Source organism: Thamnophis elegans, chromosome 2, assembly GCF_009769535.1.
Source record: "Thamnophis elegans isolate rThaEle1 chromosome 2, rThaEle1.pri, whole genome shotgun sequence".
NCBI classification, from domain to species: Eukaryota; Metazoa; Chordata; class Lepidosauria; order Squamata; family Colubridae; genus Thamnophis; species Thamnophis elegans.
In genome coordinates this window covers 37,871,019-37,898,005 of record NC_045542.1, presented here as the reverse complement: position 1 = coordinate 37,898,005, position 26,987 = coordinate 37,871,019, and the positions used below count along the sequence as shown (strand labels likewise).

Sequence of the window (26,987 nt, the reverse complement as noted above, 5' to 3'; positions counted from 1 at the left end):
CTATTCTTTTTACTAAGGCTACCTATAAAGCAATACTTGTCTGGTTGGCAATCAACAGCAATTAACTGTCTCCTTTTTGGATATAATTTCCACTAAACTATCTTTAAACCAGCTTTATGTATTATAGAAAATATACAGCCCATGCAAGACATCATTAACGACCTGTCACTTAGACCAGTTCCACTTACAATTCAATCAGTTCTAATTCAAGGCTTATTAGAGAAAGAGTTAAAGGCGAAATACTATACCTACCAGCTTATTTCAGTAAATTGTAACTTTCCCACCATGGTTTTAATTGTATTGTATACAGGAATCATACAGAAGCGGCCTTCAAAACAAGAGCTTTTTCAGTTTGTTAAAAATCTGTAATCTAGAAAAGTATCTTGCTGGAGTGGATCTTAACTTTTACCTGGATCACACAACACCTAGATAATGCAGTTGGTTTAATTGGTAAGTTCTGGGATCCCAGCCACAAGAATTTTAAAATTACAGTGCAGACATGTCCAATTATGGTTTATTCAGCAAACTTTGATTAAGCAATGACGTAGTGGAATGCATGTCTCTGATGAGTTTAAAATGATCCCTAAAACAGAATGGGACAACTTGGTATGGCCAACTCGCCACGACCGACTCAATGCGGAACAACTGGCTGTGGAGCAATTGGCTCGCAGCAAGTTGGCTACAACGAGTTGGATGTGGCAAGTTGGCCACATTGAGTTGGCTGCAGCAAGTTGTCCTAGACCCTTCTTGGAAAGGCAACAGGATTCACAGGGAAAATAAATTTATCATGCAAGTTGAATGTCATATAAAGACCGTGGGAGGCATCATTGCTATGGTAGATAGAAGCTCAGGAGAATTTAGGATTGTGTTGTAGAAAAAAAAGGGGGCAATCAGCATTTGTTCAAATCCACAGAACTATGGATTTGGGCAGACCATTTCTGGTTTTTTTCCCACTGAATTTCTAAACATTGTAGAATAATCCTGTATAAACTGAATAATGGCACAAGAATCCAAGGGAAGTTATCTAAATATCAGGTAGTGGGACCTTCTGTAATCATTGTAGGCAGTGAACAACATTTTGCAATGTAGCAAAGGCAATAGAATTCAATTGACATTGGCCTCCCGACACATGACACTTTAGTAAAAAGTGGATAAGAAATGAATCTCTCAATGTTGAACACCTTAATACATAATGAGAATCAAGCATGGTTTTAGATAGTCACTGGGTTCATATTATGACATGAGGTAGCACAATATAGCCACACATAACATGTTGGACAAGCACTTTATGTCAAGTATTGCATCTTCTGGTCCTTCTTTACATTAATAAGACATCACATGCAATACATAGCACTTAAATAAAAGGATAAGTTTTACATGGCCAAGATTGTGATGGCTACCTTCTGGGAAACCATCCATTGCCCTTTCTTAATCTACTCAAAGACCTTCCCTATCTCAAAGAAATTGAGGGTGGGTGGAGGAGATAATTCAGAAATATCACTTTCCATCCTCCTCTTTTACAAGGGGCATCTCTCTCTAAAAAACAATTAACTGGAGTCCAGGGTCTAAACCTCTGATCACGAGATTGCTGAAAGCTGTGTGAACTCACTTCAAGTTTCTGATAGAAAATTATCAGCTACAACAGCAATAGATGAAGATTAACTATCAACAATGCTTATATGGAATAGTGAATCTCAGAATGAGCCTGAACAAAATTTGCTCGTACAAGCAACTATTCTATTTACATCATACCATGCAAAATGGAAAAAAAAACATGTAACATAAAAATCTATTTTTGTTTGTTTATATAGGCTATGATCCAATGTTGGAGCAATTTGTTCTTTAGAACAGCAGAGTCCACCCCTTGCTTCATCCCACATCACAATCTCTCAATGAATGAAAATTTGCAAGTTGCCAAATAATGTAAAGGAATACAATTTTTAAAAATGCAAGCTCAAAGCATTAGCCTCAATGTATCCAAGACACTTACCTATGCACACTTTGTATTGTTTTAAGTGCCATTTTAAAAACATGTTTGTTTGGAAACAACCTGTCTTCAGTATCTGAACATGGCAATTAATTAATTAATTGCAGCATATAGCACTCTGCAGGCCTGTACATTTAAAATTTGACCTTCAAGTTTACGAGCCAAAACTTAAATGGCTATTTACCAGTTGAATGCAAGGTTAGAAAACCAATTTGACTTATTTACATTTTGCTTTCAGTTTAGATCGTAAGGTTACTGGAAACAGCCTAAATCATTCTTCATCAAGACAATGAAGTATCAGCAATGTTATAGACTTTTTTTTGGTAACTGTTTGTGTTAACGTACCTAGCTAAATGTAAGTAAAAAGTATTGATGTATAAAAACCATACAAAACAGCTACAACTTAATTCCATGCTTTTCTTGATCTGCTATAAACCTACCATACTTTAACATAGGAGAGAAATTATACTTGTTCCATGCTTGAAATTTCAGTCTAGGAGAATCAACATTAAATAAACACTTTGTCACATTTCTTTATAAAAGAATGTATTACAACTTATATCTAACAATGTAAAAAGATATGCAAATCAGACAAATCCAGGATGAATTGGTATAAATCAAAGGCCATTTCCATTACACAAGCGGTACAATTTTATTTTTCCCCATCAATTGCAGAAAAAAAAATTGTTATAAACCAAATCAATAATCAAAGGAACTTAATTGTCAACAATTCTTCAAGAGTGATTATGTTCTAAGTTTCATCTGGAAGGGAGAGATGAAAAAATATACAGTGGGATAAAGTCTCTATGGCCAATTCAATGCCTCTCTAAAGCATTAAGGCTACTGAGGCACCTTATTGCAAGTTATGTATCATCTCCTCTTTGGCAATGAGGTGTGTAGTTTTGTTAACTAGAGCCATCAGTGAATTGAGCTTTTGAGACCAGTCATTGAGTAAGTTATTTGGGTCCTTGGGTCTCTGAAAGTTGATAATTCCTGCCAGCCTATCAACTTTTGCAAAGATGGTCTTATTCACCACTAAGTTGGACAAAAATTCTTCAGATTCCTGTAAAGCAAATAAATGACAGAGAATCAGGTAGTCAAACTAACAAACCATTCTGAATGAAATGTCATTGTTTCAGAGTAGTACGTCAGTTATCTATACTCTGAACAAATGAATGAATATCCAGGCAGTCCTCAACTTATGACCCCAATTGACCCCAAAGTTTCTGTTGTTAAAAGAGACATTTGTTAAGTAAGTATTGCCCCATTTTACGACTTTTCTTCCCACAATTGTTAAGTAAATCACTGAAGTGGATAAGTCAGTTACCCGGTTGATAAGTGAATCTGGCTTTCCCACTGACCTTGCTTGTCCAAAGGTCTCAAAAGGGGATCACATGACCCTGGGACACAGCAACACTCCTAAGTATGAACCACTTCTCAAGCATCTGAATTTTTGATCTCATGATCATGGGGAGGCTACTTGGGTCGGAAGTGAGGGAAATGGTCATTCACTTTTTCCAGTGCTGTTGTAACTTTGAGCACTCACTGAATGAACTGTTATAAGTCAAAGACTACCTGTACATGCACAAAAATACTTCCAATGAAATGTACTTATGAAACATTTATATTTAGGTGGCATAACTGATGTCATCCCTTATTTTTTTTTAAAAAATGTGGTTCAGCATTGAAATTTTGATTGCACAGGTAGCCCTTCACTTATGATCACAATTGGGTCCAGAATCTCAGTTGTTAAGTGAAGCAGTTGCTAAGTGAGATGCCACATCACCACTTTGCTCATTAGCTGCAATCCTGAATCTTCTAGCTGTGTTTAAGTGACTATGGGGGAGGAGGGTGTCAAACAGAGTCCTGGGAAGAGGGCCAGCCCCCACCCCCAATCCAGGAGGCATGGGCCCTCTCCCCAACCTACCAGAAGAGAACTATCATTGAAACTATTGCAATAGCACTTAAGATGTTTAGCTATGGTGTTTGATAGCACTTTTTCTAGATTAGCAGTCCTCTAGCATTCCACGTCCTGCTCTTTCAACATGGCAAGGGATTTTTCAGAATTTCCAGAAGGGAAATCCTTTGGTGCGCTGGAGGAACAGGCCTTAAACTTGGTGAAAATGATAGCGAATGCCATTGTTTTGACAGGTTGAGAGAGCTAGTCTTCACTATGAAAGGTGGCAATAATGGCATTCACCAAAACACTACTGAACGCCAGTGTTCTGAAATACTCCGGATCCCCTCCAGTAGGTTAGAGATGGTATTTACTAAAACATTAGCAAACACCAGTGTTCTGAAAGGCTCACTAGCTTTTTTGCTAGATTTCAGGTTACAGTTGGCTTGTCATTGGTAATAGCTAAGAAACTACATCTTAAGAAACGTTTCTTTTTAGTCTGCATACTTTTTACAACATTGTATTATAGATGAAATATAACAGGTATATTTCATTAATTGGCAAACCACTTTCAAAAAATCTCCCCCCAATGCCACAGGGACTAGTCACAGCAATTGCCAGGAGCCAATACTAATTCAAAAACTAACTCCCCCCTGCCCCCCTGCTTCTAGTACAAATTTACATAAATTTACTCAGATATAAGTTCACTTATAAATAAGTCCAGAGAAGTATGTACAGGAGCAGAATCTCAATGAGATTTACTGATTCTACTACCAAATTAAAGTACATCACCATGGAAATCAGTTTCTAAAAGCTCCAAAAATACTATGCTCTTTTTTTCCAACTGTATCATATATTTTCTCTCATGTGAAAGCCATAAGCAATCTTGAGCATCACTTACATCAACTGATAAATCCAAAAGTTGTGCCATTCTCTTCATAGTAATTCTGGTATAATATTTTGCCATTATTCTAATATTCTAAAGAGAAAAAAAATCAGAATAGACCCTTGTTAGGTATTCATTGAAATAATTTCCCAAAATATAAAAGGAAATCTTGCAATGGATTCAAGCATTTGCTTACGTTTCAATACTTATTGAGACTAAGTTAAATAATTTATTCCGTTTATTATGTAGGAAACTTACAAGATATTCTCAGATACAACTTTAATGTATATCAAACAAGTTGCTGGAAGGAATTAGCAGTGAATTACATTTTAAAGACAACATTTTTTCACATTCTTCTCTGTATCAAAGTTTATTTATATGGAACAGCACTGCTACACTATTCAATTTATATTCCTATACTCCAACTAGAACAAAGATGTATTATTTGTCAAAAATAACTTCTCAAATAGAGTTTGACAATAAGCACTATGTCAGTCCCACCAACAAAACAGCTTCAATAAAAAGGATGGCTATTAATGACAAAGGGCTAAAAAACAGAATTGACTTACATGTTCCACTACTCTGTTTTTTAAATCTTTCCATCTTTTTTCCCCTTCCTCTGTGTAGCCAAACACATCTGTTGCAGGACTTTCGAGGGATCCTTCCCTCAATTCTTTCCCATAATCCTCCACAAGAGTAGTCCAGCGCATCAATTCCATAGTAGTAAACAGTTTTAAAAGATCTCTGTTTAAAAAAAGATGGCTAAATCATCTTCACGTCCATCAGAACACTGCATTTTCTAAAAGAATTCTGCCAGTGGTACCAGTGCATTAATCTACCTTACTTGCTTTCTTAGTTAGATATGTGTAATTGCATTAATATGTCAGAAACTAAACTATTCATTCAAAAGAGTATACCAGCACCACTATACATATCAGTATGTACATATCTATTTACCAAAAATTCTTTACAAATATGCATCGAGGATACTAATAGTTTCAGTTTAACACATATACATATTCAAAACTTGGAAACAGAAATCGATAACTTACAGGCACACCAACATCACAACTATCATTTTACATTCTATAAATGGAGTAATTCAAATACGTTCAAATACATATCTTAGCCATCTCCCTACCAACAACACAGGGTTATATGAAATTCTACAGGGAACATATTCTGCAAATTAGCATTTCTGCAGATTTCATCCCAAATGTATTCTTATTTTTAAAAAAATAGAAGCCACATACTTATATTTGGGGATGTCTTCTAGTTTTTTATCACTGCTTATTCTGTGCACCAAATCAGACTGTTCATTATCATAAGGGGATAGGATGACATATAATACAACACTCTTCAGTGCCTGTTTCAGAGAAAGAGAAAGAAACCAATCTGTAGACTTAGTGATATGTTAAAATAAACAACTTTATGTAGAACAAGAAGCTGATTTTTTTAAAAAAATTATGTACCAATTTGCAATCAAACTTAACTCAGAATTATAAGTTTGGAGATTTGAAAGGAACCAAACTGATAATCAATTTTATATACAAAATGAGGATATTTGTTGAAAACAATTTAAAGTTTTCTTGTTAGGCTAGAATTCTTCATTTTAAAGAAGATATAAGGGGAATTAGTGGCATTCCTATATATGTACCTTGGAACATTGTTCCATAAATTTGTATGGAGTTTTCAATTCCTTGAAAATTAAGCAAATAGGGAGCTCTGATTTCTTGCATCTTAAATAATTTACATGTATTTTTATCTGTAGCAAATTTTTAATACCATCACTACAAATAACTTTTGCTTCCTGGGCCTTTTCAGAATTTTCACACATAGTATTTTTAACTTTTTCAGCGGTTTAGTGTTAAAATCTGACTTCTTTCATATCAGTATTTTCCTATCATGTATAGCTCCCAACTATCTTTTCATGCCCTTACATGCATGAGAATCAAGCTTGGTTCAGATTCCTACTACAGTAGATTGACTACATGCTGGAGCAAATGTATGCAAGGTGGAAAGAGAGATGAGCATCCGTGGAGAATCCTGCCCTTATGAAGGTCACTCTTCAAAGGTTCTGCCCAATTCTAGTTATCGTAAACAGAATGTGGAAAAATCTGCATTGCTTAAAGCAAGTTTAAGCAATGCAGATTTAAGCAGGTTGGAATGAGCTCTCTGCCCAGTGTTTCCTCTGTCAATGCAACAGAGACCTGTATATCTGGGTCTCCTGTGTACCCATATATTTGAATTAAAAAGATAGGAAGCTAGATGTTGCAAAACAAAGCACCAGCCTCCAGCACTGCCTGCATGTCCAACAATGCTGATTCTTCATTCTCCGTGCAGTTTTTTAATCTTAACTGGGAGAAAAACTCTTTGAGCAATATGTGAAACAGCTTTACAGAGAAACATGAAAAATTATTCCTTCCTACTTCAAAAGCTTTAACTGAATTAAAGCAATTTTCAAGACGTGAAGAAGCATTCCCCATTTGCAAAAGTGCCCAAAAGTATCTAACTATGTCTGAAAATACAGTATTTTCCATATGGGCCAGAGCACCAAGTGCCCATCAGCCACTCACATGGGCCAATTCTGAATAGGCCGCAGCCAGATGGTGAGCTGGGGCTCTGAGGTTGGGGACCCCTGTTCTATTCTATCAAATATAACACAAACTACATTTTATTTAATAAAAAAGAAAGTAACTTTGAAGCTGTTCTAGAAACAATAAAATGCTATTTCAAGAAATGTACCTGGAATATAAATCACTTTTTCGCTAAAATATTGATTATAATAGGAAAACGATAACATTTGACTTTCATTGCCCTAAAAATTAAAATGAGTACCTTCATAAAGGCAGCATTTGCTTATACAGACATTAACAGCTTATAATCTAATCTCCTCTTGCTCTTACCTGTTGCCATTTTTCACCTTCAGCCTGGATACAAGGTGTATCATAAATAGCTCTGTAGTGTTTACAAATGGAAAGATAAGAACCTTCATGCTGATCCAACTGAATCATTAAATTGTAGTATTTCAATTTTAGTTTCTGAAATGTCAAATAACATTGGGTTAGGAAAGACACATTAAGCATACACATCTTCACTTCCCCAGTAGTGTGAGGACTATTTAAGATGTGTGAATAACACCCCATAAAGCAGCAAATCAAAAGTTTTCTACTACCATACATACTTCGGTGTTTTCTTCCTGGAAAAATTTGGTGTTAATTTTTTTGCTTATAATTTGAGTTCGAATGTAGTCCTTTACAGCCAGACAAAGCCTCATCTGTTCCAAGATGAACTCCACACGTTCCTTCTTTTCCATCGATCCATAGGTCTCCACCTAAAGTTCAGAGCATGAAAATATTAGACTGAGAAACGTGAAATTCTAAGAACTGCACACAAAGCTAACAAAAGCATTATTAATTTTTAACTGACATAAAACTCTTTGGTTGGTAGTTACAAGTCTACGGCAAATCCAAACAATTACAGTATAACAAGTTTCTGTAGACAAAGTCTGTTCAATTCCCAGCTAAGCTTCATTTATTTTGAATGTTGGTCAAATTCAAAGTGAAATTTAAGCTTTTTTGGTATCAATCTAAGCCCTCAAAAATCTATTCTTAAAGGCTGGGGGTAGGGTGAGAAAAAAACTACCACTGCAAAAAAATGATGTGCGTCAGACTGGATTTCAGATCCCACCTAGTATATCTTCTTAGAAAATATTTTCATTGTTTTCTTAGAAAGCTGGTTATCTTCTGGCTGGAAAAGGTAAGTTTAGCAACCCTTACTGGCAAGTAAACAATATTGTGTGGTCAATGTATTTAACCACTTTATTTAAACGGTTTCTAAAACACAACAGATAAATACCCCAAAACCTCTGCACTATTTAATGTTCTTCTTTGACTACTAGATAACTGATCAAAACAACTTTTAAAAATTGGAAAGAGAGATGACAGTATTTGAAACATGGGCACTGATCCCAAGCTAAACTATTCTTTTATATTACCTGAAGTTCCTGCAAAATTGAGGCTGCTTCTTTTACGTCACCATTTTGTTCTTTTATTTTTGCTAGTGTATTTGTCAGCCGAGCCCTCTCAATTTCAACGTATATCTAAAAACAGCAAGGCAGAATTAAGAATTAACCACCGCATAAACCTAGTGTTGTGTATGTGGAAGAAGCCCTTTTATTTTTACAAATATAAAATATATTTGTATATACTTGGAATCAATTATACAAGCAATCTTATGTTTATTAATATCTTAAAAATAATGGATATATAAACGTTTTTTCAGTTTAAGATTTAATTCATCTAAATCTTCACTTGTAATCTATATTCTATAGCATCATATTCATATTTTATAATGTAAATAATAAAAAATAAATTGGAAAAAAATAAAAGCCAAAGTAAAAATACAGTAAAAGCTTAACATGTTAATGAGTTAATGTATATTTATGTGCTATTAAATCAAAAGGCCAACTTAATATATTGAATAGATGTTTCAGATACACCATGACTGAGGAGAGATTTGGAAGACATATAAATAGTTACCAAGTATCCTGGATCTGTGACAGAAGAGGGAAAGCCAGAGCTTCTGTCATATCTTTATCTGTACAGTAGAACCTCTGGTCACAAACCTTTCTGACACGACCAAAACGGGTGACGGCCAAAAATTTCACAACATTTTTGCATCTGATCGCAAACAAATACTCAGTGATCAAACACAGCCACAGTGCTTTCCCCTTCCACACCATTTTTTTTTTTTGGTATGTGCGTGTGCAGTCTCACTTCTGGTGACGACCAAACTGAGTTGTGACTGAAGTCATGGAACAGATTATAGTCGTGACTGGAGGTTTTACTGTATACTGATTCTGTGTTCTGCCATCTACTCAATAATACTTTCCAAGCTAATGTGGAGCTAATGATCAGTATTCTATGAATGCTGAGAATCAATTACAAATCCATCTTACATTTACCTCATCGACATTTTACCATTTCTTTAATGAAGGTATTATGAGACACTGTGTTGAATGTCTTGCTGAGAAGACACACTGTCCCTTATGTACTAAGCTAGTAATACTGTCAAACGTAGACATCAGTATTTCTGCCATTTGGGCTGGATATGTCAAACGCCACATAAAAGTACACTGAATGAAAACAGTAAGTTTCTTAAGAACCTCCGGTGATAAAACAAGGAAAAGAGCAAGAATGAATGGGTAAATAAATGAATATATGCAGATTGAATTCAAATGTGAGTGACTACTATAAAACCGATACCTTTTATATAGAGAGAATGAGGACTGAATCACAAGGTAAATAGAAGAATAAATGGATCAAGATTAATTGATTAAATGCCATCAAGTTGTTGACCCCATAGACTTTCTCCATGATGAACTCTTCCTAACCTAGTTCTTCAGGTCTTCTAATGGTGCACTCATCGCCACAATAACTGAGTCTCCCACACCTTGCTGCTGGCCACCCTCTTCTTTCCATCTTTCCAAGCCTTTGGAGAGGTAGGTCTTCACATAATAGGTTTAATTTGAGCTTCATCATTTGTACCTCAAATGAGAAATCTGGGCGGATTTGTTCAATGATTGTATTGGTTTGTTTTCTAGTTATCCATATTTTTCTCACAAGTCTTCTCCAACAACATAGTTCAAAAGCATCAGTGCTTCTTTCTATCTTGCTTTTTCCAAATCCAACATTCACTTTTTATAGCATGTCACAGGTAACATTATGGCTTGTATGATTCTGATCTTTGTAGGTACAGACACATCTCAGCATTTGAATATTTTTCCAAAGGCCTTCAAGGTTGTTCTTTCAAATACTAGTCACTGGGGTATTTCTTGACTTCTTGGCGTGCCGATTTCTATGCTGTTTTATACCCTCTATTAGCAAATATTAAAGCTGGAATTTATCAAATTATTTCATGATAACTATATTTAGTTTGCAAGACACCAAGAAAACCCTGAGTGTTATATAAGTATGACAAAGAAAATAAAAAAGCCACAGATTGCAAAAAGCAAAATATCTTACCTTTCCTTCCGTCACTGTACGTAACGTGTCAATCAGCTGCAATTTGGTTGGCAAATCTGCCATATCTTCAACGTACGTACAGCACTGTTGGACCATTTTAGCAACTGCCTAGCATAAATAATGAGGAAAATTACACTTACTGAAAATAAACTTGCACAGACAGCATTGGTGTTCATTTGTTTCAGTAATATTGCCTGTTATGGAACTTTATTTCAAAATATCAAAGGGAATGGAAAATGTTTGCAATCCAAGGAAGACATGACAAAACAAATAGGAAGTTGTCAATGATTTTTTGCCTTTCACATATGCACTACATGGAGCAAAACAAAAATAAACCTTCCTGCAAAAGGATACAGTTGAGCTATTTTTGTCTAATATTTCCTACTTTTTAGTAAGATAAACCTCCTAAAAGAAGAAACATCTCCAGTACTATGTGGAAAAGAACAAGGCATTTGCCTACTTTAGGATTTCAAAAGAAGTTATTTCTTTATACTCATCATGACTTCTACAACTTAAAATTAAAACAAGGACTAATTTTTTCCTTGCATACTATACTACAGTAGCATTGTGTACAACTTTACTAAAAAGAAAAATACCACAATTTAATTTTGCCTGAAACTTTGAACTGCTATTTGTACTCTATATATCTTGAGCTATTTGCTTCAAATGCATCTTTTGGGTGTGTTTTTTTTAAAGCAATCAAGCAATAGTTGAAAGGGAGCAAAAAGAATTTAAACAACAAAAATAAACTTAGTCTTACACCAGGACAGCTTATCAATTTGTGGAGCATCACATTTCAGTCAAAGCAATGTTATCATTCATGGCCACTACCATAGTAAATCTAATTACAAATTGCAGCCATTTTTATAAAACAATAAAAATATAAGCTTGAATATAAATCTACACCATTCGAATTATTTAGGATCAACATAAAAACTTCTTTATTATGTACCTTCAAGTTATCCAGTGATCAATCAAAATTAGCTAGAAACTCAAGTAATTTAATTTAGCTGTCTCTGAATCGATCGTTGTCTCTGTGTCTCAACCCAGTCTACTTCACACGAATAAGAGGAGTTGAGTCGGGATGCTGTACACAGTACACTTATGTCACTATGCATAAACCGCAATAGATAGGAAGTGAAAAGTAGACTTTGCACCAGATCTAATCTTTAAGTAAAACCTACTGTTAGGTTTAAGCAATAAAAGCTACACAGGATGGTAAAAAGTCACCAGGATTTAACCTTACACAAATCTTAAAACAACTAGTATAAATTATTTTAAACTGCAAGGAATCCGCCTTCAAAATACAGAATCACTTTTCATTTGACCTGATATGATTCAGGAAACAATTCTATCCAATTCTCTTTTATACATATGAAATCTTGATTTGTTTATGTAAAACTGATGCCAATAGTTGCCGAGCTGTACCATAGGAGACCACATCAGAGAAATACAGGAAGTCCTCAACTTATAACCGCAACTGAGACTGGATTGCCAGTCATAAGTCATTACAGTTATAAGTTCAGGCACCCACCCACACAGCACTTTTCGTGGTGGTCGTTAAGTAAATCACTGCTGTCATTAAGTGAACACCAGTCATAAATAAGAACTCATTCTTCTGGATGGGCATTTTTTTTGGCAGAAATCAGCAAAAAACATCACAAATTGCAGTCATGTGACTGGGATGCTGCAACCGATTATAAAAGTGAACCAGTTACCAAGCATCCAAAATGTGGTCATGTAATTTGGAGAGGGAGGGGGGACAGATGGACAACTTCTTACAAGAATGGAAAAGTATGTTTTTTCTAACCTTCTAAACTTCCCTCAGTAAACTCACCTGTTTTAATTGACTCCTCCTTTTTGAAAGAACGAAGATGTTTTCATTAAGAGCATTCCAGTCTTTAGCATCATAACACATTTTTACTACAGCAACCAAGATGCGAGATGTGGAAACCATATCAGAAGCCTTAAAAAAGCATAGGAGATAAAATATATCATTTTTAGTGCAAAATATTTGCAAGAGTTCCTTTAAAAAATTTAAAAACCTAACTATTTATGAAAAGAAATACATTTCTGATTGCAAGATCAAGCGTACAGGAAGAAAAATAACTCAAAATTCAGTAATGACAAATTCGTTATTCCAGTACACATAAATTTTTCCACGTTTTATTCTTGCTTATAAATGGAGATTTTACTTTATCTTATTTAAGATTATTTAAGCATTAACTCACATACTTGTGTACTGTAAATTAACTCTCTTTCATGCTTTTCTAAAGTCAATGAGAATCTCATTGTCTATAAGAACGTATAAAAAGCTGGAGCAAAAGACATCAATTGCTATTTTGGTATCTGCAGAAGAGTCATATACAATTTATGAAAAAAATGAAAGACTAATTTTTAAAGATGAAGAAATGACTAGTTCATTTTAAAAATGCTTACAGTTCGAGTCTGTTTTTCCAGTGACAGCAATGTTTCAATTGCTTCCTGAAGCCTTCCATCCTAAAACAAAAGTATGGTGTTTAAAACAAAATGAAAAAAGTAAAGTACCATATTTTTTGGAGTATAAGATGCACCTTTTTACCTCCAAAAAGAGGGTGAAAATCTGGGTGCGTCTTATACTCTGAATGTAGCTCCGCGCGTCACATTTTCGGGGGGTTCCATGCGGCGGGGATCCTCACTTTCACATGGTGCCTGATTCCTGAAGCTACCTGGGGAACTGCGATGAAAGCCTTTTCAATGAAAGCATTTTTGGGCTATAGGGTCCCCTCCCTGATTCCAAAAAGGGCGCCTGCAGAGGCCAAACAAGTGCATCATGTTCCAGGTGGCAGGCAGTTCCAGGTGGCAGGCGATGCCACCAGAAAATGCTTTCCTTCCCAGCTCCCCGGTGCACATCACAGAGCCTCCTCCTCCTCTACAACTCGCTGCCGGTTTTCTCCTGGCCAGCACCATCGGCTGGAGGAGGCAGGGAGAAAAGCGAAAGGACAGGAGCCGGGCACGGACACAGGGCAGGCAGATTAGAGGCAGCCAGCCAATTGCTGGCTTGGCAGCTGGCCACCTGGAGTGCGCAGGCAGCAAAGGAAACCCGCGTCGTGGCTCTATTAAGATGCGCATTTTGTGGTGGGACACAATTTGAGGTGGCAGGTGGGGCAGGGGATGGGGTCCCCGGCATCCCTGCCAGTGGCGAAGAAGTGCCCTGGGAGCTGCTGGACTCTTCCCTCCCCTCGCTCATTGGAGCGGGGTGGTGAAACTTCGCCCAGCGCGCGCTGCCTCTCCTCTCCTGTCGGCTGTTATCCGAGAGAGAGGCCGTGAAACCATGGTCACTGGCAGCAACACTTAAGGGCATGGGCTCTAAGAAGCAGCTGCCCTGGCCCTGGCAGCCGCTTCTTAGAGCCCACGCCCTTAAGTGTCGCTGCCAGCAACCATGGTTTCACTCCCCCTCTTCCGGATAAGGTGTGTCTTATACTCCGAAAAAATAGTACTTCTAAATTAACTAAATTGCCAAGTTATATATCAGTAAATACAACATATCACAAAACTGGATGAAAATGTGTTATTTATTTAATCATATTTAAGTACCGCCCATCTCATTGTCAGAGTGACTCTGAGTTAAGAGCAATTATAAGTTAGGAAACTATGGCTTGGTTTCAAAGCCAAAATATATCTTGCTTGTTTATGGGAATCCAACAAGACTTCTTTGTAAACCTTAATAAAATTTATAAAATAAAATAAAAACACTGCTTTGCAAACCACAACTGATTAGATCACATAAGAAAATGATGGTTTCTTTAGTAAAACATGGCTAAATACTGCTGTATTGTTGGAAGATGTTACTTGTTAAATTTAAAATAGGAATGCTTGTATTAAATGTAACCAAGCTGCATGGAAAGCAATTAAATTTAAAATAGAATCACTTATCATGTTGATTTCAACTACACTTATGTCAATATTAACACCAGGAATAAGACAATCGATCTATCATGCATGCATGCATGCATGTATCCAATCTAGCTATCTGTGGTTCTTTTGCAGATGGAAAGCAAAGTTTAAATTACAACCACTTTCTAAAGATAGTCCTTGACTTATGACCATGATTGAGCCCCAAATTTCAGTGGCTAAGGAAGACATTTGTTAAGTGAGTTTTGCCCCATTTTATGACCTTTCTTGCCACAGCTAAGTGACCACTGAAAGTTAAGCTAGTAATACAGTTATTAAGTGAATCTACCTTCCCCATTGACTCTGCTTGTCAACAGATCACAAAAGGTGATCACATGACCCCAGGACACGCCAACCGTCATAAATATGAGTCAGTTTCCAAGCATCCGAATTTTTATCACGTAACCATGGTCAAATGGATCATGAATAGAATGGTCGTAAATGTGAAAACTGTCACTTTTTTCCTGTCACTTTTTTCAGTGGTGGTGTAACTTTGAACAGTGACTTAACAAACTGATGTAAGTTGGGGACTACCTGTATTCTCTTCCAAAGAAGTCTGTGGTTCCCAGCTTTATGGCTTGGCAGCCCAGCAAGGGGGGGAAGGAATTGACCCCTTCAAGTGCCAGCCTGGCCCACTTGCATGCCAGTCCACTGCTCACACAAGTCGAGCTCCGCAAGTGTGTGCGGGCTGGCCTGTCACTTGCACAGGTAGAGCTGCATGCATGCACCAACCAGCTGCTCACGCAGCCCGGTTCCAAACAGGCCACAGCCTGGCAGTGGGCTAGAGGTTGGGAATTCCTGAAATAAGGTACCCAATATTACCAAGAAAATATATACCCATTTTAAAAAGTGAGTGTCAAACTATACCTTTAAGTTTCCTGAATTTAGAATCAGTTTCCTTAATTTTATACTCAATTTCAAAGGAACAGGATGCTATTAAAGCTGTGTCAGAAATTATTTTTCTAATGTTTATCAAGAACAAGTCTATAAGGTATTCATTTAGAGATTTAGAGATTTAGAGATTTATTAATATTTGTAGGCCGCCCTTTTCCCTGAGGGGACTCAGGGCGGCTCACATAAAATAGGGGAAGGGGAGATACAGACATTAAGGTAAGACATATAATAAAATAATAAACAACATACATTCATCATTCGGGAGGGGAATTATCCTTGTCCCCAGGCCTGACGGGCGAGCCAGTTCTTCAAGGCTGTGCGGAAGGCCTGGACGGTGGCGAGGGTGCGAATCTCTACGGGGAGCTCGTTCCAAAGGGTCGGGGCTACTACTGAGAAGGCCCTCCTCCTTGTAGTTGCCAGCCGACACTGGCTGGCCGATGGTATACGGAGGAGGCCTAATCTATGTGATCTTATTGGTCGCAGGGATGTAATTGGCAGAAGGCGGTCTCTCAAGTATCCAGATCCACTGCCATGTAGGGCTTTATGGGTGACTAATAGCACCTTGAAGCGCATCCGGAGATCGACAGGTAGCCAGCGCAGCTCGCGGAGGATAGGTGTTATGCGGGTGAACCGAGGTGCACCCACAATCACTCGCGCGGCCGCATTCTGTACTAGCTGAAGTCGCCGGATGCTCTTCAAGGGCAGCCCCATGTAGAGCACGTTGCAGTATTCCAGCCTAGAGGTCACAAGGGCCCGGGTGACTGTTGTGAGAGCCTCCCGCTTCAGGTAGGGTCGCAACTGGCGCACCAGGCGAACCTGGGCGAATGCCCCCCTGGTCACAGCCATTAAATGGTGGTCAAACGATAGCTGTGAGTCCAGGAGGACTCCCAAGTTGCGAACCCTCTCTGAGGGGTGTAGAATTTGACCCCCCAGCCTGAGTGATGGAATATTGGTCGAATCTCTGGGAGGGAAACACAACAGCCACTCGGTCTTTTCTGGGTTGAGCACGAGCTTGTTAACCCTCATCCAGTCCATAACAGCTTCGAGGCCGCGGTTCATCACGTCTGCCGCTTCATTGAGTTGGCACGGGGCGGACAGATACAGTTGAGTATCGTCCGCATATTGATGGTATCTAATCCCGTGCCTGCGAATGATCTCACCCAGCGGTTTCATGTAGATGTTGAATAGTAGGGGGGATAAGACCGAGCCCTGAGGCACCCCATAAGTTAGGGGCCTAGGGGACGATCTCTGCCCCCCCACTAACACCGACTGCGACCTGTCCGAGAGGTAGGAGGAGAACCACCGCAACACGGCGCCTCCCACTCCCACAGTCGTCGCAGAAGGATACCATGGTCGATGGTATCGAAAGCCGCTGAGAGGTCGAGGAGAACCAGGATGGAGGAATGTCCTCCATCTCTGGCCCTCCAGAGATCATCGGTCAATGCGACCAAAGCGGTTTCTGTGCTGTAACCGGGTCTGAAGCCTGACTGGAAGGGGTCTAGATAGTTTGCTTCCTCCAAGGACCGCTGGAGCTGGAAGGCCATTTAGATGCTGAAAGGGAAATTATAGCATGCACCTCATTTTGCTTCCCCTCTCAAGTAAACAGCAAACATATTTCTGTTCTCCAAACATAATAATTTACATTAGCTATTCTAATTAAATTATTGCAGCTAGTTATATGTACTTTATTGCCATTAGTGTATTGCCCTGAAAAATTCCTTGCTATTGCCCCCCCCCAAAAAAAACCCAAGCTGGGGAAAATGTTTACACAAACAAACAAATTCAAAAATGTGTTACTACAGGAAGCCCTTCATGACAAAATGAATTAACAGTGCTATTACAATTTGGTTCCAAAAAACAGTACTGTTAAAGGAAAACATTCCCAACAGGTAATGGACCATTTCAGAGTGTTAATTTCATGTGCCACACAGTTCTTTCCATATTAGGAGAGGCAGCAGATCTTCTTCCAATAATTTAATCATACCAACAATATGGAGTCACTTGATTGATGAATTGGGCAGCTATAGAGAGAGATGGATGGATAGATGGATGGATGGATGGATGGAACTTTATGTTCAAAAATGTACAAAAGAGAAAACTTCTTATGGTAGATCTTCAAATCTAGGTAGCATCTGAAGTTCCAACTTTGTGCAGTAACTTCTTTAGCCAAATAATTTTTATCTTTTTTTCATAACCTAAAGGGTGTCAATGCCTACTCTGAATACTATGTTTTTCCCCTGCATTTATTATACTCTAAGGAATGTTAATGACCCTTCTTTTGCACAAAAAGACCGTTGGCTTACCTGAACGGTCGTTCTCGGGGCACTGCGAAGAGAGCCCAAATGCTGGGTTAACACAGCCTATCTGCCCTTGGACTGAGTGATGTTTTTCTTGACCACGCCTCCCTTTGCCTGCACATGCTCAATTCGAAAACGAAGGAACCGTCCTGTAATCAATTACAGTCAATACAGCCACATCGTTCAATACTAACACCCGGGTGGGTTTGGGCTCTCTTCGCAGTGCCCCGAGAACGACCGTTCAGGTAAGCCAACGGTCTTTCTCCAGTGCACTGCTCAGAGAGCCCAAATGCTGGGACATGCCCAAGCTATTGAGTCCCAGGGTGGGGAAGCGCCGAAGCCTCTGGCATTTCAGCCACTCTTTGTAATACTCTTCTGCCAAAGGAGGCTTCGGCTGAGGCAAAGGTGTCAATCTTATAGTTTCTAATAAAGGCCGTGGGGGAAGCCCAGGTGGCCGCTCTACAAATGTCTAGGATAGAGGCCTGGGTTGCCCAGGCTGCAGACGTTGCAGCGCTCCTGGTGGAGTGAGCGGTGATTCGTCTCGGAGCCGTCTTGCCCTGGTGCTCATATGCCAGTTTGATGCAAGCACGTAGCCAACGTCCCACAGTGTGAGAGGAGACCTTGCGGCCCAGGGACGCAGGGAGGAAGGAGACAAAGAAAGCCTCTGACCGGCGGTAGTCCTTTGTTCTCTTTACATACGTGCGCACGGCCCGTCTCACGTCCAGCTTGTGCCACTCACGCTCCTTAGGGTGAGAAGGATGGGGACAGAAGTTGGGCAAAATAAGTTCTTGAGTCCTGTGAAACAGGGAGTTAATTTTCGGGGCAAATGACGGATCAAGTCTCAATATTACTCTGTCCGGGTGAACTATGCACAAATCCTCCCTGACAGAGAGCGCAGCAAGCTCGGCTACCCTGCGAGCGGATGTAATGGCCACCAGGAAAGCGGTTTTGATGGTGAGGTAGCGCAGACTGGTCTTTTTTAAAGGCTCAAATGGGGCTTTGGTCAGGGCCTTAAGCACAAATGGAAGATCCCATGACGGATACCGGTGAACAGTTGGAGGGCTGATGTTCGCTGCTCCCTTGAGAAAGCTCTTGATCTGGGGGAGCTGACTCAGCGAGCGAGAGGAGCCCTTTGCCAGGATGGTAGACAACGCTGCAACCTGGCGTCTGAGGGTGCTGACTGCAAGGCCCTTATCCAGACCCTCTTGCAAAAAGTCTAGGGTCTGGGGGATCGAGGCTGAGGGGGCCTCTATGTTCCTAGTCTTGCACCACCGTGAGAAGGCGGCCCAGGTGGCATCGTAGATTCTAGTCGTAGAGGGCTTCCTGGACGCTTGGATTGTTCGAATGACCTGGTCAGAGAATTTTTGCTTTCTCAGGAGCTCCCCTTCAAGTGCCAAACGGCTAGCTGCAGCCACTGGGGCTCCGGATGGGTGATGGCCCCCTGGCTGAGGGCAATCTTGTCCCGGGGGATTCTCCAAGGTCTTTGAACTGAGAGGCTGACCAGGTCTGCGTACCAGGGCCTTCTGGGCCAGAAGGGAGCCACCAGAATGAGGTCTGCCTTTTCGGTCAGGAGCTTGTTCACCACTTGAGGGATGAGCGGAAGTGGAGGGAAGGCATACAGAAGTCCCTGAGGCCACGCTGACCTCAGAGCATTTGTTCCCTCCGCCTGGGGCGAGTGGTAGCGACTGAAGAAGCGTGGGAGCTGTGTGTTGTTGTGTGTGGCAAACAGGTCTACCTGTGGCTTGCCGAACCTCCTCACAATCTGCTGGAACAGGTCCGGGTGCAGGCGCCACTCCGAGTGGTCGATGCGTTGGCGGCTCAGCCAGTCTGCTTCCCGGTTGCTTACGCCGGAGATGTGATCTGCACTGAGAGAAGCCAGATGACGTTCCGCCCACCTGCCCAGCGCTTCTGCCTCGAGCATGAGGGCCTTTGATCGGGTGCCCCCTTGCCGGTTTATGTGCGCTTTTGTCGCCACATTGTCTGTCATCAACAGTACATGAGCCCCTCTTACTAGAGATGCGAACTTTCTCAGCGCTAGGCGAGCTGCCCTCAGTTCCAGCCAATTGATGCTGTGGGCGGCCTCCCTCTGAGTCCATCGGCCTTGGGCTAGGTGGCCCTGACAGTGGGCGCCCCACCCCGGGAGGCTGGCATCCGTGGTGACAACTAGTCTCTCCAGCTCCTTGAACAGGCAGCCCTTCCTGACTGCCTTGGACCTCCACCATGCCAGAGACCGGATCACCTTTCGTGGGAGCCGAACCCGCCTGAGTGAGTTGCTGTTCCTGGCCCTCTGCACTGGCAGCAGAAACCACTGCAGCTCCCTGGCGTGAAGGCGAGCCGAGGGAACCACCCCCAGGCACGAGATCATTATCCCTAGGAGCTGGGACAGCTGAATGATGGGTACCGACCTGGCAAGGCTGCAGTGCTTCACTCTGCGTCTCAGGTTCGACAGCTGGTCTGGCGAAAGAAATACCTGGCAGGAGGTGGAGTTGATGACCGCACCCAGGTGCTGTATACAGGTGGATGGTCGGAACTGGCTCTTCTCCATGTTGACAGAGAAGCCATGGTACTGCAGGGTCTGCACAGTTAGAGAAACATCGCGGTGTGCCTGCTTGGTGGTGAGAGAGTGAATGATTATGTCGTCTAAATAACATTCCAGACGAACCGGATGGTTGCGGAGATGAGCCGCTAGCACTGCCAGAATTTTGGTGAATGTTCTGGGCGCAGATGATAGCCCGAAGGGAAGAGCCCTGTACTGGAAATGCTTCCCTTCCGCGTAGAACCTCAGGAACCGCCTGTGGGCCACATGGATGGGGACATGCAGGTAGGCCTCTTTGAGATCTATTGATGTCAATAGGTCCCCCTCCCTCACACAGCCCAGGATGGAGTGGAGTGACTGCATCTTGAACCTCTTGTAAGCCAGATGCTGATTTAGGCTCTTGAGGTCCAAGATGGCCCTCCACCCCCCTGAACTTTTGGGCACTAGGAAGAGGATCGAATAGAAGCCCCTCCCCTGCTGATCCCTGGGGACTGGCTCTATCGCCTCTATCTCTAGGAGATGGCAGATTTCTGCCCTCATGCGTTCCCTCTTTTCTGGGTTCCTGGGGGTAGGACAGCGGATAAACTTTCTTTGGGGAAAGGATAGGAAGTCCAGGAGAAGGCCCTTGCGAATGGTGTTGAGGACCCACTTGTCCGATGTTATCTCCTCCCACCTGTCGGCATACAGCCGTAGCCGACCCCCGATGGGGGGCTCCCTGTGACCGTCACTTTCCCTTACGAAAGGGCCGGGATCCACCACTGTTGTTTCCTCCTCCTCGGAATGGTCTCCGAAAGGAAGACTGGGATTGGTTGGCACGAGCCCCGAAGGATCTGTCTTGGTGCCTATCCCCCCCTGCCTTAAAGGGCCTCTGATAGGAGGAAGGGTGAGAAGATTGCCCTGTTTCCTGGCTCCTGTAGGGTCTCTTACGAAAGGACCCCGCCCCTTTCCGGTCACCCCTTTTAAAGGTTGCCGGAAGGATCTTGCGTTTGTCCTTGGTTTCGGTGACAAACTTGTCCAGGGCCTCTCCAAACAGAAAGCCCCCTTTAAATGGGGCCGATGCCAGCTTCCATTTAGCCTTCATTTCGGCCTGCCAGTGCCTGAGCCATAGGAGGCGGCGGGAGGTGATATTGGAAGCTAGAGCTCTGGAAGAGAATTTTGCTGCTGTCAAGGTGGCATCCGCCGAATACTCGACAGCGGTAATAATCTTGGTTAGCTCATGGCGCCACCTAGATTTCCTGGGCGGGGGTCTGGACCTGAGTTGGCGCAGCCAGAATAGGGTGGCCCTAATAAAAAAGGAGGCAGAGGTGAATGCCTTGATGGCCCAGGCAGACGCCATGTGTGTTTTCTGACATGCCTTTTCCGACCTCTTATCTTCTGCCTTAAGTCCCTCTAGGAGCTCAGCTGGCAGGTTGGAATTGGAAGTCAGAGACACGACTGGGGCATCTACTTCTGGGAATTTGAGGATTTCCTCCATTTTATCTTCTACTGCATATAGAGTTCTATCCCCCCCACTGGGGTTGGTCAGGGTGCCCGGCTGTAGCCACTGGCGCTGTACCGCGTCCATAAATAGGTCTGGCACAGGAATAACCTCGGGAGTTTCTACTGTCTCTTTGAACAACCCATGCTTAAGATCCTTGGAAGTGGAAGCCTGAGAGGCCTCAGGTCTGGAAGTGGGGCCTAACTCTGTGGCCGTCATGGCTTTGTGCAAGATAGACTTGAATAATGATGGTTGAAACAGGCCAGAGAATTCTGGCTTGTCAGGGGTGGGGTTTTCGTCTTCGGAAAGGGCGAAAATCTCCCCTTCTTCCTGCTCAGAACTTGATAACCCAGAGTGAGAGGGGCTTGAAGATGGGGAGGAGGATACAGGCTCCTTAGAGGTGGAGGCCCTAGGTTTGCGTTTCTCCTTTGGGGCCTTGCCCTTGCGAGAGCCCTTGCGCTTAATGCCTTCAGCTATCCCTTGGGAGATGGCTAAGGCAATTACCTCCCTCATTTCATCCGAAAGAGCAGGACTTTTTCCCCTTTTTTTCTTCTGCTTACTGGGCCTGCGCTGGCTAGGCCTGCCTGAGCTGGATCCACCCTTCCCAAAGGGGGAATTCTGGACAGAATCTCGTTCCTCTCCGATGGAGGAGCTAGGGGAGTCGGGGTACCCCCAAGATGCTTCAGGAGATGGATCCCTGGATGCATAGTTATCCCCAGACAAGAATTCACTGTCCCCGGGGGATTGGGCCTCACGATCAGGGGAAGCTGACTCCCTGCTGCGACGGTCTGGGCTAGGTTCTGGCTGAAGGGGCCTTGAAACCTCCCTGGGATCCACTGTGGCTCTTGGAGAAGACCTTTCAAGTGAGCCTTTGTGCCCTTTGCCTTTATTTACAGAGGGATCCAGCTTGCAGCGCTTGCTGGAGGGCCCCACCTGATCCCCTAAGGCCTCCCTGCATTCCTCAGCCATTTCAGGTCCCCACGAGGCCTGGAAGATAGCTGGAGTTGGGATGGGCACGCGCTGGCCTTTGCAGTCCAAAAGCGCTGGCAGAATCTCCAGGAGGGAAGGGCTGCCTTGGGGTCGGATTTCCTTCCTCCCACCGCCCTCGGTTCCCCGAGACTTAGCTTATTTTCCGGAGGGAGAGACTAGCTGGCTTCCCAGACTAGCCCCCAGCCTCCCCGCGGCGTTCTGCAGTCGTTGAGGGCTCGCTGAGGCTCCGTTGGCTGGCTGGGCTCTTCTTGCTGCCTTGTTCCTCGCACGCTCTGAGCTCTGCCGCTCTGCCCAGTGAGTCGGAGCGATCCAAAATGGCGGGGGATGCGCACGCAGCCGCTTCCCGCTCTTTCCAGCCCTGAAAGGCGCGCGAAGGCTCCAGCCGTCGCTGCTGTTGCCGGGCAAAATGGAGCAGGCAAGGGAATCCTAGCAATCCGGCTCACCTGCTTTAGAGCCTTCTCAGAGCCTTGCTGGACTTTTCCTCCCCCTGGGACGCCCCTGTTCCAACAGGGAACTTGGTTTATCCCACTAATTGCTCCCTTGCTAGCCAGCCCCCGCTGTGCAAGCCTTTTCAACCCCCTGCAGTGCTTGCAATTAGCAACAGCAGGGAAACCCGGCAGCCCTTCTCTTAAAGCGGAAGCCTCACTGGAGGCAAATAGACAGACCTGATGTAGAAGCGTGATTTCCTCTATCTGAGAATTTAAACGTGGTCCAAATTGGGAAACTTTTTCCAGCCTTTCTGCTCTTAGACTGGAGCTCTCCCAAAACAGTCCTAACTCGGGCGGACTGAGTTTTCGAATTGAGCATGTGCAGGCAAAGGGAGGCGTGGTCAAGAAAAACATCACTCAGTCCAAGGGCAGATAGGCTGTGTTAACCCAGCATTTGGGCTCTCTGAGCAGTGCACTGGAGAACTCTCTGTTCAATGTTTTAGTTTGTATTTAACATTACACATTTTTTCCATGTACAATTTAATCCTGGTTTATTCCTATATAAACAGGTGACTGCACTTGGTCAACCTTGATTGATCTTAAGCAGTCAATCAGATTTAAACCAGGCTGGTATTCAAATGAAAGACCACCAGGAAATTCCAGAAACAGAATATTTGAAAGAAAAAACTAGATAAAACCTAACTATTTCTCTATTGTTGCCATGAAACTAGTATGGATGCATCCTAGAAATCATCAGAAATTAAGATCAATATTGTAGTAGGGAGATTTTACCACTTAATCTAAATTCATACAGTATGCTTAACCTTAAATGAATCAAAACACTTAGGCCAGCAAACTAAATTAAAATCCAGTTTGATCATTTGGGGTTTAGCAAGTCATGAGTACACACCCTTAATAGCACATGTAATCAATATGGCTGAGAGCAACAGTTCTTCACCATCACTTGGTCTGGATAGTGATGAACAGTTTTGTATTATTTTCTAAATTCAAGATAATTAACACTCTGAATAGATTTTCCCCCCATGGACTTACATCTTTTAATAAGCTATTACATCTCTAGGAAGTAAACCTAGGTTTTAGCATCAGGGAAACACAATTCTAAAAACAATTTGAAAAATTTCATACTTAAGTACCCAATCCACCTTTTTGAGGGAGAATGTGTATTAATATTAATAACACACAGCAAAAGAAAAAATGTGACTATTCTAAGCAGAGATGCCATGTACTCAAGAAACAAATAAAACAGTACAATTCATAGAATATCCCAGATTTGCAGTATAGTCCGATATCCATGCAAATCTTTTAATATTACTTCAACAGAACACCAATGTTCTTATAAATCCGACAGGAGTTAAAAAGGAAGCCAAAGGGTTCCCCTGTGAGAGGCAGTTTCTAAATAAGATTAAGCAATAAAGCTAAAAGTCCTGAAGCCGCAGCAACAACACCGATTTACAGTGAGGAAGAAACCCACTGAATTTAAAGCTCCTGTTAAACCAATGGTTCCCAATGTGGGGGCAACTGGAACCTTGTTTAAACCAAGTTAATGGCCTTTTAGGCTTTCTCTGCGTGAGTAGAGTTCACTTTTTGAGTAAAGTAAGAATTATATGTTGGGGGAGGGAGGCATCAGGATTTTAGAGATGCTTAGGTGGGGCACGGCCAAAAAAAGGTTGAGAACCACGGAGTTAAACGCTGGAGAAATGTCAATCGTTCTTCTTGCCGAACCTCAAAAAAGAAATAGCCATAATCGCTTCTTTTTTTTCCAATGCAAGCAAGGCACCTTTTTGTTACCTCTCAAGACCAGCCGCCGTAATATTACAACAAAGGCCTTATTTAATTTTTTTGTACTTCATATTTATTACATTTTTATTTAATTTCGAGGGGCACGTTCCTCCGAAAAACCATGCACAGGATTGGGGGGGGGGGGGTCGTCCCGACTTCTTCCACTCCTGATGTTAGAAAGACGGCATCGGCTTAGCCTACTCCACGCACGATCGGCCCTTCCCGTGGGAAAGAGAGCAGCAGCATCTCGCCCCCTTTCTCCCATCTCAGCCGCCCAGGGAGCGGAGCCACCCCGTCTGCGGCACCTCCTGGGCTTTCCCATGCCGGGCAAAGCGGCTTGCCGAGCCCAAAGGGCCCTTCTCCGCCCTTCTCCCCACATCTGCCTCGCCAGAGTCCCCCGGCCAGGGTCAGTCCGGAGAGGCGATCCTCCCCCACCCCCCAATCCCTCTCGGGGGGAGCAGTGGCTGCCGGCGAAGGGGCCGATGCGGCCTAAAGTCGGGCCGCGCCATGACTCAGCCCTCGGTGAGGCCTTTGCTGGCTTACCCGGGCCATCTGCTCGCACTCGGGCAGGCGCTGGTCTACCGTGGCGCTGTAATCCACCTCCATTTTCACGATGCGGCCATCGGCCCTCTCGGTGTCCGCGTCCGCCATGGCCCGCTTTCGTCCAGCCCTGAATGGCTCGCAGGGCTCTCCAGTCAAACACTCAAGTCACGCACTGACTCACCGGAACCGGAAGCCCCTGGCTAGAATGGCAGCGGCAACCACGAGGGCAGCCTGCTCGCCCAGGACCCCTCGCGTCTTCACGCCCGGCGACAGGCACTGCGTTAGCCACCTTGGAGGGAGGGAGGAGGGAGCGCTGTAGAATCACAGCCGTTCTTCTGCCCCATCGTGAGCCTTTGCGTCTCTCTCTCCCTCTCTTTCTCTCTGCCCTCTAGTGGGCGTCCGGATTTTTGCAGCAAAGATATGGAAGCTCTGTATTAAGCCTCAGGGGTTAATCCTCAAGAAAGAGATGGGAAACAAGGGTTGTTGAGGGATCTGCCAATGGAAGAGAATATATGTACCCTGTTTCCCCGAAAATAAGACAGGGTCTTATTATCTTTTGACCCTTGAAATAAGCACTTGGCCTTATTTTCGGGGAGGTCTTATTATTTTTAAGGTGCAGGAGGCGGCGACCGTGGTCATCTCATGGCTGCTGCTGTGTTGCAATATTTTCAGGGACTGCTAATTTTCACAGGAGGTCTTATTTCAGTGCATGCACTCAAAAGCCTAATTGAGCTTATTTATGGGAAGATCTTATTTTTGGGGAAACAAAAGTTCAGCTCAGGGCTGAACTTGGCGCTCTCTGAGCTTGGTTGTTTTCTTGCACACGTTTCGTTACAAAACTAGGTAACGTTATCAGTGCTAGAAGGTAGTGGGATTTTCTCTCTTTATCTACAAGGGGCTGCCCCTGTCAGTTTTGGTGGGAGTGGTCTTGGTGGTTTCGTTCCTTGATTAGGCTGTGGTTTGCTTGTATGTCTGAGTTGGTAGTTCTTTGATTGCACTGTTGTTTAATGATGCTGTTACCTAGTTGGGTAAAGTGATATCTGCAGGAAAACAGAGCAAGCTTAGGGAGCACCAAAGACCCCGAAGAAAGGAGTGTGTTAAATGGGAAGTTGTAAACCTACAACAGAGGTGGTATTCAGCAGGTTCTGACTAGTTCTGGAGAACCGGAACTAGTCGGAAATTTCAGAGTTCAGAGTAGTTCAGAGAACTGGTAATACCACCTCTGACTGGCCCTGCCCCATCTATTCTCTGCCTCCCGAGTCCCAGCTGATCAGGAGGAAATGGGGATTTTGC

At 42.7% G+C, this 26,987-nt stretch overlaps 1 protein-coding gene across 1 annotated transcript; it reads right to left on the bottom strand.

Annotated features, from left to right (window-relative positions):
* Positions 1 to 2,614: 2,614 nt before the first annotated feature.
* PSMD12 (proteasome 26S subunit, non-ATPase 12) lies at positions 2,615 to 25,896 on the bottom strand. The gene is made up of 11 exons (XM_032210946.1): positions 25,695 to 25,896; positions 13,236 to 13,295; positions 12,634 to 12,762; positions 10,797 to 10,904; positions 8,768 to 8,872; positions 7,955 to 8,104; positions 7,677 to 7,811; positions 6,024 to 6,136; positions 5,340 to 5,514; positions 4,786 to 4,863; positions 2,615 to 3,050 (listed from the first exon to the last, which is right to left on the bottom strand). The coding sequence occupies exons 1-11, from the start codon at positions 25,800 to 25,802 to the stop codon at positions 2,841 to 2,843; spliced, it is 1,371 nt and encodes a 456-aa protein (XP_032066837.1). The 5' UTR covers positions 25,803 to 25,896; the 3' UTR covers positions 2,615 to 2,840.
* Positions 25,897 to 26,987: the final 1,091 nt, after the last annotated feature.